The 15,692-nt window shown below is 43.7% G+C and overlaps 1 protein-coding gene across 5 annotated transcripts in view; it reads right to left on the reverse strand.

Annotated features, from left to right (window-relative positions):
* The window catches only part of LOC122612940 (nephrin), a 56,996-nt gene that overhangs the window by 18,767 nt on the left and 22,537 nt on the right, over nt 1–15,692 (reverse strand). For all 5 annotated transcript variants that reach the window (XM_043786857.1, XM_043786853.1, XM_043786852.1 and 2 more), the window contains one exon: nt 1,118–1,250. In XM_043786857.1, the coding sequence (XP_043642792.1) occupies nt 1,118–1,250 (133 nt within the window). The remainder of the gene's footprint in view (nt 1–1,117; nt 1,251–15,692) is intronic.

Below are 15,692 nucleotides of genomic sequence, written 5' to 3' on the forward strand. Positions count from 1 at the left end.
CTTTCTCCTGCGGTCGTTATGCAACGCTAATTACTACTTTCGCTCGAGTCATTTGCAAGTCCTTGAAGTGCCCGAAGTTCAATTAGTTCTGGCCGCATGTCAATGGCCTGGCCAACTGGCTGCCTCGCTAACTGACTGCCTGGATGCCTAGCTGCCTGGCAATCAGCTAATCACCAGGACTCTGGTCTCACATGCGGCGAACTCGGATAAATCCAATTAAAGTTTCACTCCTTTGATGTAGTCTCGTGTATATCTGCGAGATACAAGATACAAGATACTAGATACTCGAAACTAGAATGAGCCGAGGACCAACCACTGCGACATTATGTCAGACATGAATAATTGAAAAAGTTTCTGCTGCCGAATGTAACCTTGGAGCTGGGATTGTCGAGAAAGTTTCGCTCGATTTTTGGATGCCTGGATGACTTGGATGCCTTGGATGCCATGGATGCCTGGATGCCACCCCCTCCTCTTTGTATAATTCTCTAGTTATGCTAATTTCAGGCCTGCAGCCTGATGGACAAACTCCCCAAAACAGACACCAAACAATAAAAGCAAAAAAAATGAAAAAATGTCTAATTAGCCGCCATTAAATCAGATTGAAAATTGCCCGCAAATACGGCAACTGACATGTGCAGGTCTCCGTTTTCCGACCGTCACGCCCCCCGCTTACCGCCCACCGCTTTTCCGATCCAATTTCCCGCCTCATCTGTCGGTCGTGTTTGTTTGTCCTGTTGCTGTTGTTGTTGCTGTTATTGTTGCCGGCTCCTCTGTTGGCTGAGTGGCGAGCGGGTTGAGTGCGTCAAAAGTTGTCTGCGGTAATCAATTTTGTTTATTTATGGACCCGTGCGTGCCAACGTGTCTGTCTGAGTGTGTGTGTGTGTGTGTGTGTGTGTGTGTGTGGTTGAAATGTTTGCGGTCAGGTGGGTCTGCGGCCTGTGGCTCTGCATTTGACACGGCGGCTTAAAGATTTAAGAGAGCGCCTCTTAAAACGAACAAAAAAACAACGACAACCGTGTCACTCCAACTTGTCGGCCTCCTTTGAAAATGGAAACGAAGCGCCCACCTAGCAGCTGCATTCGGGTATGGAATTGATTGAAAAGCGCTCGGCACTCACCTGTAAATGGGAGTCTTCAGGCCAACCTTGTACCAGATGACCAGCGCCACTCGATCCTCGTAAATTGGCGGGGTGACGTTGCAGGGCAGTCGGCCGACCGTGCCCATTATGGACTCGGATAGCACGGGAGGTCCTGCAAAAAATTTGAGCGATTAGCTGGTGTCACTTTCGAGAGAATACTGAAAAAAATCATGGGTCATTGGGAGAAAGTCATACAATATAGCTCTTATTTAGTGTGTCTTTTAAAAGATATTTCAATTTGTATTATCATATGAAACTACACAGTATTTGACGTATTTTAATTTCTATTATCATATGAAACTACACAGTATTTGGCGTATTTTAATTTCTATTATCATATGAAACTACACATTATTTGACGTATTTTAGTTTGTATTATCATATGAAACTACACAGTATTTGGAGTCTAATATTGGTTAATAAAATGTTTAACAGTGTGTATAAAATGCAAAATCTGGCAAAATAAGTGTTGTTTGTTAACTAAACATTTTCTATTGCCAACTTCTAGGCTATATGTCCTTTTTTGATTCTTCTTATATTTTCAAACAATTAAATTTCCTTACATTTTTGTAAAAGTAAATTTTGTGATTGGCAAGACCGCGTCAACCTATGACAACAGTTTTTTCTGTGTATCAGCCGGAAACGGAAAGAATCAGCCCGAGCTGCAGGGAAGTGGTTGCAAAGATGTAAAAAAAATGTAAAAAAACGCTGGCTAACAAATGATGTATAATTAGCCGAGGGCATTAGCACTTTGTTATTGGAGCAGACCCCCCAAAAAGCCAAGTTGCGGGGAGCACGCTGCGATCTCTCGCCTGGCCCATCTAATAATGCTATAAATAAAAGCGCAGAGAGTGGGCCAAAATGGCGGGGATGAAGGGGGGGGGGGGGGGGGGTGGGGCTTTGTGAGATAAAAGTGACGTAATGGGCGCGACGTCTTCATCGCTGTCCTGCGCCTTTTTCCTCCTTCGTCTTCTCACATTAAAGTGAAATTAGCGAGCAAATCCTTTTTTTATGCTAATTTCGCTCGGCTTTCAAGACGGGATTGTTCTTCCTCATTTCGCCGCCTTCCATTATTTTGCTGCCTTTTTTGTCTGTCTGTGTGTCTTAGTGTGTGTGTGTGTGTGCAGCCATTTTTTGAGTTATGTCCTTTGGCTTGGCTTATTTTCCGAGTCCTTGCTCTTAACAATTTCCCTTTTGCTCGGCATTTATTTGTGTTATTTCTGGCCTGCACTTAAGATTCGTTTGCCTTTTCATTATTCGCAGTTGCTTTGTTCGCTCATATTTCGCCGCCTTTGTTTAAAGCGCGGGACGCGAAAGCGAGAGATTACTGTTTGAAGTTGACATTAATTTCGGGACTCTTCGCTTAAGCTTATTTCAGATCCGGCCGCCGAAACAACCGGATTCCGTTCTACCAACGTATTTTGTATTTTGTATTTCGTTTTTCGGTCTGATTTTAATTTAAATTTTATAAGATTGGGCTAGAGCCTGTCTAATTTCGCTGTTCTATGAAATTTCTAAAGCATTTTCCTTCGCCAAAAGTTTGTTAGCCCTTTTTCGTCTGCCCACGAGTTTTTCAACCAATTCGAGAACGACAACGACGGTCCCTCGTCACGGAATTCCGCCGTTGTTTGTATCTCATTTAAATTCACTTGTTAACTCATTTGCATTTCGTAGGCTCAGCACAGCCAAACAAAGTTATAACAGTTTAAAAAAATTACAAAAATGTATACCCCCTGCACTGACCGCAAGAGATGATTTAATTGCGAACCCAAATCACAACTCAGTCAACTGCAGGCGGCGCACATTGCTCATACGCCGCGTGGTCGCTGCGGAATTAGCTGCTAATCAGCTGGGTAAAAGCCAAGCTGAGCGAGTCACGACATGGTCGGGCAGCGATAATGCAATGCATAATTTATAATGATTATAAATGGTTTTTAGCTCCCTGACTTTTGAATCAGTTGGGGTTGGGTGGTGGATGGTAGTTGGTGGCCTTTATACGGAGTCGTTTAAAATGTGATGCCGTCTAAGCCGGAAATCGCCGAGCTCCCCGGTTCTTTCCGCTGGGATACGACATGGTCCGGGTCTGGCTGCCGCCATGTTTCGATTTTTCGCTCATTTCATATGCAAATATGTTCGATTTGTTCGATGCCATTACGGAGGGAGCTGTGAGCTGTGCGCCAACCAATGCCAAAGAACGAGGGCAACCGCAATAATAACAATGCTGCCAATGCTGCCAATGATGGCAACGATGATGACGTCGACCAAAAAAACACACACACAGACAGAACACCCTCAGAATTTGCATTACCCCCTCGTGCTGAGTTAAACGAAATGCGAGCATTGGCAAAACATTTAATTATAGCAATTAGCTAATTAGAGATTTTCGCTAAAACCAAACGCAGCTACCACTTCGGCGCCCCTCTTCGCAGCGCCACAGCAAAAATCAATCGTAAAATTGGCCAAAATACTGTGCGTCGAAATTTGCCATTTTGGCCACGTTTAGCCACGTTTGTCCACTTGTTTTCGATTTGTTGTTGGGACCCCGGGCTTGAATAATGCAAAGTGTTCGAATGAATTGTAACCTAGTTGCAGGAACGTTGCTCTACTTTGATTTCGTTTAGTGCAACTTTGCTCTCCCATCGCCCGCAACTATAAAAATGCCATCAACATTAATGGCCGCAACACGGTGACCATTAAACTGGTTTTCGGGCTAAACAATTTTTAGTAGCTCAACAATATTGAGCAGGCAACGGAAAAAAAAAGTTGCCTCATTAGTTGGTTCACGTACACACGAGCAATCGCATTAAACGCATGTACATGTATAGTGTGGCAAATTAATTGCACATAAAATTATAACTGAACGCACTTGAAACTGACAAGCGACACGGTGACTTTTCCACCACCTCACCACCCGATTTTCCCGCCCACTTTGATGGTTTTCCCAGATGCCAGACAGAAGGTCGTAAAAACTCGGTGGTGACTGCCTGCGTATGTGGGTGCTCGGCAGCTTCCATTAATTAAAAGCAATGTGTTGATTTCTTATTCCTTTCCGGGCTTCCTTTTCTCCAGGAACTGAAACTGGCACTGGCTTCTTGGTCTCCGGCAATTGGCATTTTGTTTTGCCTCTTAGCGCATTTATTGCCAATTATTTTTATGGCCCCAGGAGCAAACAGGCGTAAGGTGTGTAAATAAATGAACTTTAACATCGCTCCAAGTTAAATTTACCTATTTCCTCCCATTGAAAAAATTAACGATGTCAGCAGACCAGTGTTTAATTTAAACAAAGTATCGAATAATTTAATTGAATGGAATTTTTTCTGCACATAATATTATTGTAACTCATTTTAAAGCAAGGTTTTTTGTGTAATTTCACAAACTCTCAAATTACAAACGCACACTGAACCAAAGAAAAAGTTTGCATTTCGCCGACAGTTGACATTTAAAACGCCCGCCGCAGATAGAATTTCACAAAAAAAGAAATTCCCTTTTGCTGGGGGAATAGGCAAACGAAAAAAATCCATTTAATAGGCCATAATAAATAAAGCATTTTAATTAATTTTCCTATTAAATGCCATTAAATTCAATTAATTTAATAAGTAGTGGCAAAGTAGTTTGACCGCAACAGAAATAACAACATTAAAGGGAAAAAACGGGGAACAAACCAATGTCAAACTAGAGGAATTTCAACTTAAATATGACGGCAGCCAGCTAGCAAAAGAATCTGGCAAAAATTATTATGCAAATTTGCTTTCATATTAGTGGCATTTGCTCCGCTCGGCTCCACTGACGACGGAAGAGAAGACGGCTAAGAAAAAAAAATGAAAGAAGGAAAAGTCGTGGAAAAAGTGGAATCTGCGAATCGAGACATGGCAGGGGAAAACTCAGTTGACAACGGCAACATTTGCTGATTTGGCAAAAATATGCACAGAACGTGGCAGTTGGAGTGGGTGGAACAGAACAGTGGGTTGGATGGGACATTGCCGGAAACTCCTGCCAAGAAATTGGCAGCCAAATTTAAATAAAAAACTCTTGTCAATATTTGCAAGAGATGGAGCAGAGAAAAAGGGAGGGGAGTGCGACTCCAATATGAGTAACAAAAATGTTGTTTCAAATAAGTGCAAACATTTGCATAATTTGCTAAAATCATGGGGCTATCAAATAAAATAAGCGTGACAGCTCTAACCCCGTTTTATTGGATTTGGGGTTTGGTTACGTTTGGATTTCCCTTCGACTTCAGCAAAGGGTTTCGTTTGCTCGTAAACTTAGCTAACTGCAAATCATATTTAAGCTCAGGCCCATTTGTTAATTGCACCATTGGGAGCAGTGTTTAAAAATTAAATAAAAATCAAATAAAAATTTCCAGCTACAATTGAAGCACATCGAGTGCTGCTCAGGATGGAAGCAAATTTCAGAGACAATTAAATGAAATTCCCAACTGGAGGTCCGGCAACTATTCATGTGTAAATTTCAACAAAAGGCGCTGAGGGTGACAATTACGAGTCGGTCAAGTCTGTGTTTCTCGTCCGCTCCTTGGACTTGTTCTTCTCGTCCTTCTCGTCCTTTTAACCATGTTCCCTGCTCCGTTTTATGGCCATTTGCTTTATGTAATGCCAAGTGTTTGGCCCACAGAAAGTGTGGCATGAAGGCAAGGGGGCGACGGCAGCGGCGCAGTTTTAATGTGCAATAAACTGTAACGATAATGATTATGCGTTCTAGGTGGGGCAACATCGGGGCAGAAGAGCCCATCGGGGGGGTGTGGGGGTGGTGGATAGGCCTCGGCTGTTGCAGCAGTCAATTCTCGGCATAAGTTGACTTTAATGTGCGCCAAAGTGGCAATTATTGAAAGTGCTCGGCCAGTCCGAGGAATGTAACAAGCACTCGCTGCTGTTCCCCTTGATTTCGGCAAATGAATTTTATATTAAATTTAATTTTTATCCCATTAACACAAGTGGAAGGCCATGACATTACGCAAAGGACTGTCGCCTCAATAGGAAAGTAAATCGGCTCAAAGATCGTTACGTTTTTATTTCTCTGCTGTAAGAAATTGTTTACACAATTGTAATTAAAGTACTTTTTTATTGAGCTGGAACTGGAATTTATTAAGTTCAATGGATTGCATTGCCTTAGATATGAAATACCTATTTTGTTTAATATTTTACTTTGTGATAGGATATAGGCATACTTTAACCACACACACATGCATCCATAAAACGAATGTTTTTCGCTTTATTTCTCGGCCAAAGAACCCATTCAACTTAAAAGAGTTCTCTTCCTTTTCAGTCGATATATAAAGTATATTGAACGGATCTTGGCCGCACAACAGGCTCTTACATAACCCATCAACGACCTGGCCAATCTCCATATGCCTGCCCCAACCCGCCCCTGGTCACATAAAAATGCAGTAAATGGCTGGCTAACAGACTGACTGACTACGGAAAACTTTCACTTCCTGTCCCGATGCCCCTTAAAAGATACTTAACGGCCGAATTTTAGTGGCCATTCTATGTGTGTGTAAGAGTGTGCTGGTCTACCCTTTTCGCATTCACATTATGCCAGCCACAGAGCATAAGTATCTGCGAGATACAAGCACGTGGCAGCGGGCTTAGTGATATCTCTTGCATTTTATGACCGAAGGAAATGCTCCGTGTCAGGTGGTGGAGCCTATACACATATCTTTAATGCACAAATCAAGTCACTTGAGCACTTTTTCTATAAACATTTTCATTTTATAGATACTTAAAAGGGCCGCCTGCATTTCGAGAGCCTTTTAATGCGGGTCCATGTTCGGGGTTCAGGTTCACCGGCGTCCGGGACACCAGGACACCAGGACACCAGGACACCATTCTATCCCAATCCGCCGGAGCCATTATGCCGGCTCTTTGTGTCCGTCGGAAAATCTGAGAGTCTGTGATTTCGGCTAACGTTCGAAAATTGTTGCATAAGAAAAGGGGTGCCAACGCTTTGCGTGTATTAGAGTGATTGTGTGCGAGTGTGAGTGTGTATTTTTTGGTCCTGTTTCTGCGTTTGTGTGTGTGTATGAGGCCATGACCGTTTACGTGTCGCTGGTTTCACTTTTATCTGAAAGTGGGATCGGGTAATGCGTTGCTGACTCGACAAATGCTTAGCCAAGGTTTAGTTTTAGTTTTCCTTCTTTGCGCTCTCTCTCAAAAAAACCAAAAAGGTGAATCTGATAAAGAAAAAGTAATTCAACGTACCGACGTGAGCATGTGGAAATAATTACATAATGAAAACGTTGCAGAGAACAAATGGAAATTGCCTTCAAGGATGTGCAGTATCCTTATGAAAAAGCCAAGCAAATTACAGCATTACATTAATTTGGTTTTGTGTGAAGAGGCGAAATGGATGAAACAAAGAAATTTGTGAAAACCACAAAATGAATTCTCCTTCGTAATTGCTGAGCTCGGAATTTTCAAAGTAAATCTTTAGCATGGGTATCTTATTATATTTCATTCTTAAAATCGTTTTTAATTGTTTATTTAATGTATATCCTCTTTTTCCGAGTGGGAAAACTAATGTGCAACCAGATTTACAAGGCTGTTTGAGCCTTGCCGTTTTTATTTCACTTTCTGTCACTTTTAAGTACAATTAAAATAATTACGTTATTGATTTTTGTGTTGCTCACTGAATTATGCTTTATCTTTCATTTTTCCTTCATATATTTAATACAATTTTTTGCTCATTTCGTTTTCATATAATTTGTTGAGTACGGCGTTTTTTCCCATTTCTCCCTTATTTCTGTGATGATATATACATGGCCAGCTCCCTTGTATTTTTTACACTCCATTGATGTTTTCCTGGCGCTCCTCCTCTACCATTGTGCAAACGGCCCGCGGGTGTTGTTCCTCGTATATTTTCAGATAGCATTAGAAATTAATGAAATCAATTTTTGGAAAAACAAGAAGGAAAAATCAAAATGAGGCCACGCAGATGAAAATGCCAGATACGCAACTGGGTCTCAAATGGGAATCGCCGGAAGGCGTTTATTTTATACTCGACTATTGATGGGATATCCATCGACTGCAGTTGATCGTAGGTGGATTCAATGCATACAAAAGCTGCTGGTCGGCGGCGGATTGATGGAGCTTCGGGACAGATTTTCCGGGATTTCAGTTTCTCCTTTCTGTCAAAATGTCTGCAGAAAAGGGTCGCCGACCGCATAAAATATATATAAAATGTCCGGCCATTGAAAGGGGCAACGCACACATACACATATTTATATATATTTTTTTTTTGTAAAAAAAACAATTTTCTTTGATTTATGCGCTCGTAAAAAACAAATAAAATTTACATGCCCATTCGAAGGCAGTCGTTGCGCATGAATCTTCCCCTCTATACCTCTATATAATATAATATTTTCCTAGCTAATATATTAAAAAATATGAAACCGTAGAGAGCAGTAGCCTCTGGCCTCAAAATGCGCAGCAAAGTGTTTTTTTTTTACTTTGCCAGCTTCTTTTGTTTCTTCTTTTTGGCGCCCAACCAGGGACAAAAAAATTCATATCCATTCCTCTGAGTAAAATAAACACAAATACAGCAGACCGTAATGTGTGCGTAATGTATGGCAAATATGTGCTTGCTGCACACACACACACACACGCACACGGCATTCACATAAATATTTCATTAAGTATGTGTTGTGCCCCATTTATGATGTGTTTGTTACATTGCACAGCCATAAATACGGCAAGAAAAACATTTTGATGATGCGTCTGTTGGCGCACAGCAAATATTTGGCCATCGAACCGATTCGTTTCGCAACTGCAGAGGGGCTCGGAAATTTTTTAATTTCAATTTTTAATTTAATTCACATAAGAAGCGCCGCACACACACGTTGCAAATTGTCGTGTGCCGCAGCATAATGCTGATTAGCAGCAGCCACAGCCAATTGGCATGCACATTGGCATTAGCGGCTCGCTGCACCACCGGCAACCACTAACCATTTATGCACACCAGTCGGCAAATTAGCCATCCTCCTCCGCGCAACGATGATGAATGTGTGTTCGTGGATACAGGATACGGGATACGGGAGCGGATGGCCAATTACATTGGTTAGGTTGCGATAGCCATAAATGAAGCGTTAACCACGTTTAAGCTGCGCGCGTGTCTTGGCCAAAAGCGTTGGCAGCGGCAGCTAATAGGTAGCTAAGTGACTGGGCGCTGGTGGCTGGTCCACTTCTCTCTTAATTAACTATGGAATAGGTGGGGCCGACACTTCATAACTGCCCCTGGAACGAACCACAGTTAATCCTGGCCAGGCATCGAAGCCCACTTCCTCCGTGTCATGGTCGAATGTGCGCACAACAAATGAAACGCTCTGTCATGTGTCAGTGCAAATGCAGACAAAACACTGAAAAAGTAGAAAAGCAACAGCAGTTGGGCGGGGTGGTGTGGTGTGGGGGGTGTGAAACCTCCAAACAATCAGTGGCTACATGGCTGCCGACATCCCATTCCATGATGCCACAGCCCATGATTCCACTGCCCCCGGCGCTCAGAGTCATTGTCATTAATTTGTGCCCGACTCGGGCTCAAAGCAATAGCTTAGGAGTTGTTCTCTGCAGGAGCGAGCCTGTGCCTGTGCCAGTTCCTGCTCCCATTTCCGTTGCTCCTGCTCCGGCTGGAGCTCAACATCGTAGTCCTTGTCTGCAGCAGTGGCATCATGAGAGTGCAAAAACAACTTGCCAGTTAAATGGGAGCTCCCAGTTGTGGGATTCTTTGTACAATGGACAAACACTTGGCATTTCGATGGCTTGTCAGTGCACAAGATGGGCTTGAAAAACCAAGGTACAACGTGGCCAAAAGTTTTCCATCACTCAGCAAACTTGGCGAAAAACCCAACGAAACACTTTAAACTGAACCCATTTGTAAGTAGTAAACTGTGCTACAGCCTTAAAGTTTTAACGGCTGTTAGTTTTAACAAATTTTCCCACACGTTCGCCAATTTATTCCACTGTGCCGTTCCACCTCCTATCTCCTAGTTCCAAGAGCATTGCAGAAGGTCTGGGCGCAGTGTCTAAATTAAATAATTCCCACAACTGTTACACTGTGTCATGTCTGTTGGTGGAGGGTATAATCCCCAGCATCCCCCCATCCCCATCATTTTGTTTTTTGTGGGTCCAACAAGAATAACAACAGCAACCACGACAGCAGACCTGATAAATGAGTCCCTAATATGAGCGCTGTTAATAAAAGTGGCAAATTAAACGTCAACCTCTACAATTTTGTGCCATTTGTCGGGGGTTTCAGTTCAGCTCTCACAAATAGTGGGCAAATGCCAGACCTTCAGCTGATTATTGCTGTTGGTTTTGCCTTTTTTAATGTCTATTTGTTTGCTTTTCAAATGCCTTACGGCTGAACGACAATGGAGGCTGGGCGATGAGCAGGAGGATTCTGGGTCTCATTAGTCCTTGGACACGCCCCCTCTATAGAGTTTTTTTGGGGGGCGAAGGGAAGGAGGTTGTTGGTTTATAGTTTGTCGCATGATTTTGCACTTAAATTGTTTACAAAATGTTTGACAGGGCGGCAACACGACTTTTGAGTGAGGATTTTTAATGAGTTCCCATGCGTGTGCGTATGTGGCTTCTGGGATCTTAATAAGGAACTGTAGGTCCTTGAATATTTAATTATCCCTTCACTTAAGTAGTGCCACATAGTCGCATAGTCAGTGGCAGGTACCAGCATGAACAGCAAAGCCACATGCAATAAAGCGGAAATTAATGCTGCCATTATTTCGATAAACAATTATTTTGCCACGCACACAAAGCGACTGCCTGCCACTGGGAGAACACACAATAAAAGGCTAAATTCATTGATTATCGATAATTTAGGGGAAGTTGCGTTTTAGCCACAGCTGGCCGCCTGCCTGCGTGTGCGTTAGCCAGAATAAACAAATGGAAATGGGCCGGAAAAACAGAGGAAAAATCTATTAACGCCCGGATTATTAACGTCACACTATAAGTAATTTATACGTTAATTATGCGTGGCTGAATGGCGGGGTGGAGAGGATATGGCGGCGGAGGGAATAGCGTTAATTATAATGGTCTTTCGGTTAGGAAAGTAGGGAAGTTATACTGAAAGAGCCTGAAAAAGAGCTTGCAATGCGCCCTAAGATATGCAGTGAAATGTGGGCAAACACATGAGACTTTCTCGGTACTTTCTCCGACCCCATTCACACACTATCCTTCAGGGATAGCAGACTTAAAACTAGGCGGGTAAAAGTAACAGGCTGACATATTACGACTAATGTCGCCTCAGCAGTATTCCGGACTCGAGTCGCTGGAGAAAACTGAGCAAGCAACTCGAGAGTGAGAGACGACAATGATGACTTGGCCATGGATGCTTCTGTGTGTGTGTGGAACACTATGCATAACTAAGGCTGCAAATGATAAACTTGCAAGGGGGAAAATAAAAGTGGGGGCTGCCTGTGAGTGGAAAGTGTGTCAAGCTCAGTGACACAATAAGCACACACACACACACACACTCAAACACACAGTGTGGGAAAAATAAGGCAAAAGGATGAGGAAACTGCCACGTGCAAATTATAAGCCTGCATGTGTCGTCTATATCATCATCATCATCTGCTTCTTGTTCTTCTTCTTGTCTTTCGTGCGCCTGCGATTATCTAAGCTTACTCCTCTCCTCTCCTCCATATCCATCTCCATTGCCTGGCCCATGACTATGTTGCCTTTTCTTGGGCATTGCGCATACGACGCGTACGCCAGCCAGCGCCCACTAAATGCGTTTATTAATGCTTCTCCTTGGCCTAATTCGCAACACTTGTGCGTCGTAGTAGCAGTAGTCGTTGTCGTCGTCGTCGTCGGCGTCGTCATTTACATGCATACATCATTTTGCATACATGATGTATTGTTGGCCCTCCATTCCACTGAGCTCACCTAGCTTATGCTCCTCCGCCCACCCATTCCCGCCCATCCATTCCCGCCCATCATTGTATGCCCCCCTTGCCATTGTACACTGATACCGCCCCGAATGTCAGCGCAGAAAAACAATGGCAACAGCGGCAGCGGCAGCGGCACCGGGGCATAACAATGATAATAAAGGCGACAGGCTCGGGCTGGCAAGGAGCTGCGACAGATGTCCTTGCTGCCAGGTAGTCAGCCGGCATCTTTTCCCGAGGCCCAGCGTCGTGGCCGTAGTTGTTGCTTTAGCTCAGCCCATAATAAAGACAAATGCTCCGCGAAACTTGCACGGGACACATAATTAACACGGCAAAGGAGCTCTGGGAGAATCGGGTTTTTGTTTCAGCGCTGAAATTGCTTTGAACTGCACCTGCACAACCGCCCCGCTCCCCTCCCGCCTGCATGCAAGGATGTTGCATAAGAGCGGAATATAAAGAAGAGGATATTCAAAGAAGCTTTAATTTAACGCACTCAAAGGATCGCAGGGATACGAAACCGGGCGTAGTGGTAATAAGTTCACGTACTTTACTGCTTGAAGTAGTAATAATTACGAACGACATTAAATGTATCTATCTGCATTTCAAGCTGCTTATTAATTTATAAAGAAACCTAAAAAGGGAAAACCTATTATTTTGACAGACAAGCTATGCATATTTATGTGCACCTGCGCTTGGCCCAATGTAATCCAAAATACATTTATCTGCCGTAATGCCGCACACAAACACTCATCATCGACTTTTAAGTGACCCCGATGGCTTGTTGCTCTGCTGGAATTTTAATAGGATCCCAAATGATAAATCTCAGCCGGCAAATCATGACCTGCTACACACACACACCCATGATCTCTGCTCGCAGTCACTGGGGGCAGGATAGCCAGCCCATCCCTTTCTTGTTAATAGCCGTCAGTCACAGGGGCAAAACATTAATCAAATTTTCAACCGAAAAATTCTCCAAGTTGCGTCTCTCGGGCAGACAATCGAAAAACTTTGCACGGTCCGAGGAGCCAGCGCGTTCCAACCCGCTTGCTGCTCCGATAAGCCCATTTAGCAACGTTGTCATTTCTCTTGTTTCGTAACGTTGATTTCATTTTATTGTTGCCCGTCTGCCACTCCAACTTCACCCATTGGACCATCCACTGAACCACCCAGTGAACCACCCACTTGCCATCTTCCAGCTAGCGCACGCCTGTCATAAATCTTGTTTTGAATGTCCTGCCAGCGTTGATAGCGCCATAGAGAGAGGGCGAGGATTTGGTGGGGTTCTGGTGGGGTTTGGGTCCTAGTCAAGTCAGTCGACTCATCGATTCGCCTGCATACACACAGACACACACGCATTTATGTAGGTATATAGCATGTATAGCCATGGCAACACATTAAATTAGTACACTTGATCGAGCAAAAAATATTTATGGCGAAGCGAAACCAGCGAGACCAGCGGCCCAGTTGATGATTCGATGGGCGATGGGCGCCCGTTTCAAGGACACGTCGAGTCCTGGAAATGGGTGGCTGGCCAAATGGAGGCGGACGGATGTCGAGTCAACTGTTTCCATAGAACGGCGCATTGTGAATGTTATAAATCTCGAACGCAAATTGACTGTGCAACGTTGCGACGCCTTTTCGAGTGGCCCCATGTCCTGGCCCAATGTCCTGGCCATTTTTGGGGTCTACTACAAAGCAACCAGGACCTGGAGATATATTTTTGGGCCAGCCCGACTGTCTGGTTCCGTTTTGGCAGATAGGCTTTTGATTGGCATTTTATGTCTGTGCGACGCTGCTTTTGACTTATGTTTCATTAATTTGTATCATTTTTATTGGGTCTAACAAGGGGCCACGATATGGATAATTGACCAGATGGGTTCGTAGATTGTAAAAAGGTTATAAAAGTCATGGTCCTCCGCCTGCTTATGTACATTTGAATGCGCTTGAACCTTTATATCTACCATGTATATTAAAGAATCATAACGCTGAATGTTCAACTTCAGGAGTGCCATAAAAATCGTCATAAAGACTGGCCTGTTATCAATATTAATAAATGTAACTATGATACTTAAACGATAGTATTAAAGTTACACTTTTTCACAAAAACCTGCCTTAAATCCTCTTTTAACTTACTCCTTAAATGTGAAATCCAATTCAATTAAATGAAATTCATTCATGCACCAAATGAATCAAAAGATGAATGACCTTCTGTGACCCAGTCGATATTCGATTGTCCCAAACAGAGTCTCATGAATCGTGAATACTCGTATGTAATATTTGCAGCTGGCAGCATGTTTGCGTTCTCCATCACCGGCAGACGTTTAGTGTTTGCAGCGGTGGAAAAGCTGGAAAAGCTGGGGAAAACCATCTCCGAATGCTTACACAAAATTTGCAAGGCCTTAATGTATCCACTCGAGTTTGTTTTTGGCATCTCTTGAATTCTCGCCACGCCAGACAGAGTCGAAGCGAATCGAGAGCGCTCTTCATAAATCCATTTTATGAATTCGATGAATTTCGCATGCAGCCAACATGGAATGGTGGGTGGTGGGTGGTGGGAGGTTGGCCTCTGGGTGGCATCGGGGTGACAGTTGGGTGGTCCAGTTGAGTCCTGAGCTCTCGGATTCGTGCATATTTAAGCAGCGTCAGGCAAATGAATAAAAGTCTCACTGCATTCCGTGGGCTTTGGCTGGTATGGCATGGGCCGAGCACTACCTGTCATATGCAAACGAAATTAAAATGCACTACAACGTCAGAGGCGGCGGAGAAAAAGTGCGCACGAATGCATAAATAAGTGAAGTGGTTCAGCGTACTCCATTGAATGGCACTCGAAACTATGCAACACATCCGCATCCGCATCAGCATCTGCAGCTGCATCTGCATCTGGATCTGCATTCGCATCCGCATCCGCATCCGGCGCAGACAAACGAAAGTATTTATGCTAGAGAGTGAGAGTTCTTGTTCCAGGAAAATAAAGAATGAGTCGTCGCATCTGCAGATACTTCAGTATGTCAATGAGCACAAATGAAAAGCTAGCCGGGGGGCAGCGGGGAAAAACATTTAAATTGCAAACATAAATACCTGGCAAGCCCCCAGGTTGCAATGCAGAATGCTTTTTATTATTTGTGTGCCAGGGAGTTGCTCTAAACTCGTGCGAGTAAAGTGCATTTAAAACGCCGTGTCCCTAAATAGGTCAAACAACTTTTAAAGCGTGGCACGTACGTAAATCGAAAGTGTGTGGCTCGGCGCCAAAGTTAAGTGCATATGCACCCACTCAAGTAGCGACAATGCGTATACGCCACGTTGTGCGGGGAATGAGGTATGCAGTCCATGGAAGGCCATGCAATCGTGTTAGACAAACACAGTGGAGTGGTGGTGGAGTAAGGGAAAAAGCTCGATGGAACTAACATTCGCCCACAGGCAGTAATTTGTTCCAGGGAAATGAAAAGCCGAGACTTCACCACGCACAGGCATTCCCTTTTTCGGGAAAATCATGTTGATTTGGCGCACTCCGAATTAGCATTGTACCGAACTCAAACCGGACGGCGGTTTCTTTTTCCGCTGACGCGACACAAAAAGCATTGGGCAGGACCCGGGCAGGACCTTTAGTGTCCTGTTAGTGTCGTGGTGCGGTTTTAAATGTGT

This window comes from Drosophila teissieri, chromosome 2R, assembly GCF_016746235.2.
Source record: "Drosophila teissieri strain GT53w chromosome 2R, Prin_Dtei_1.1, whole genome shotgun sequence".
NCBI classification, from domain to species: domain Eukaryota; kingdom Metazoa; phylum Arthropoda; class Insecta; order Diptera; family Drosophilidae; genus Drosophila; species Drosophila teissieri.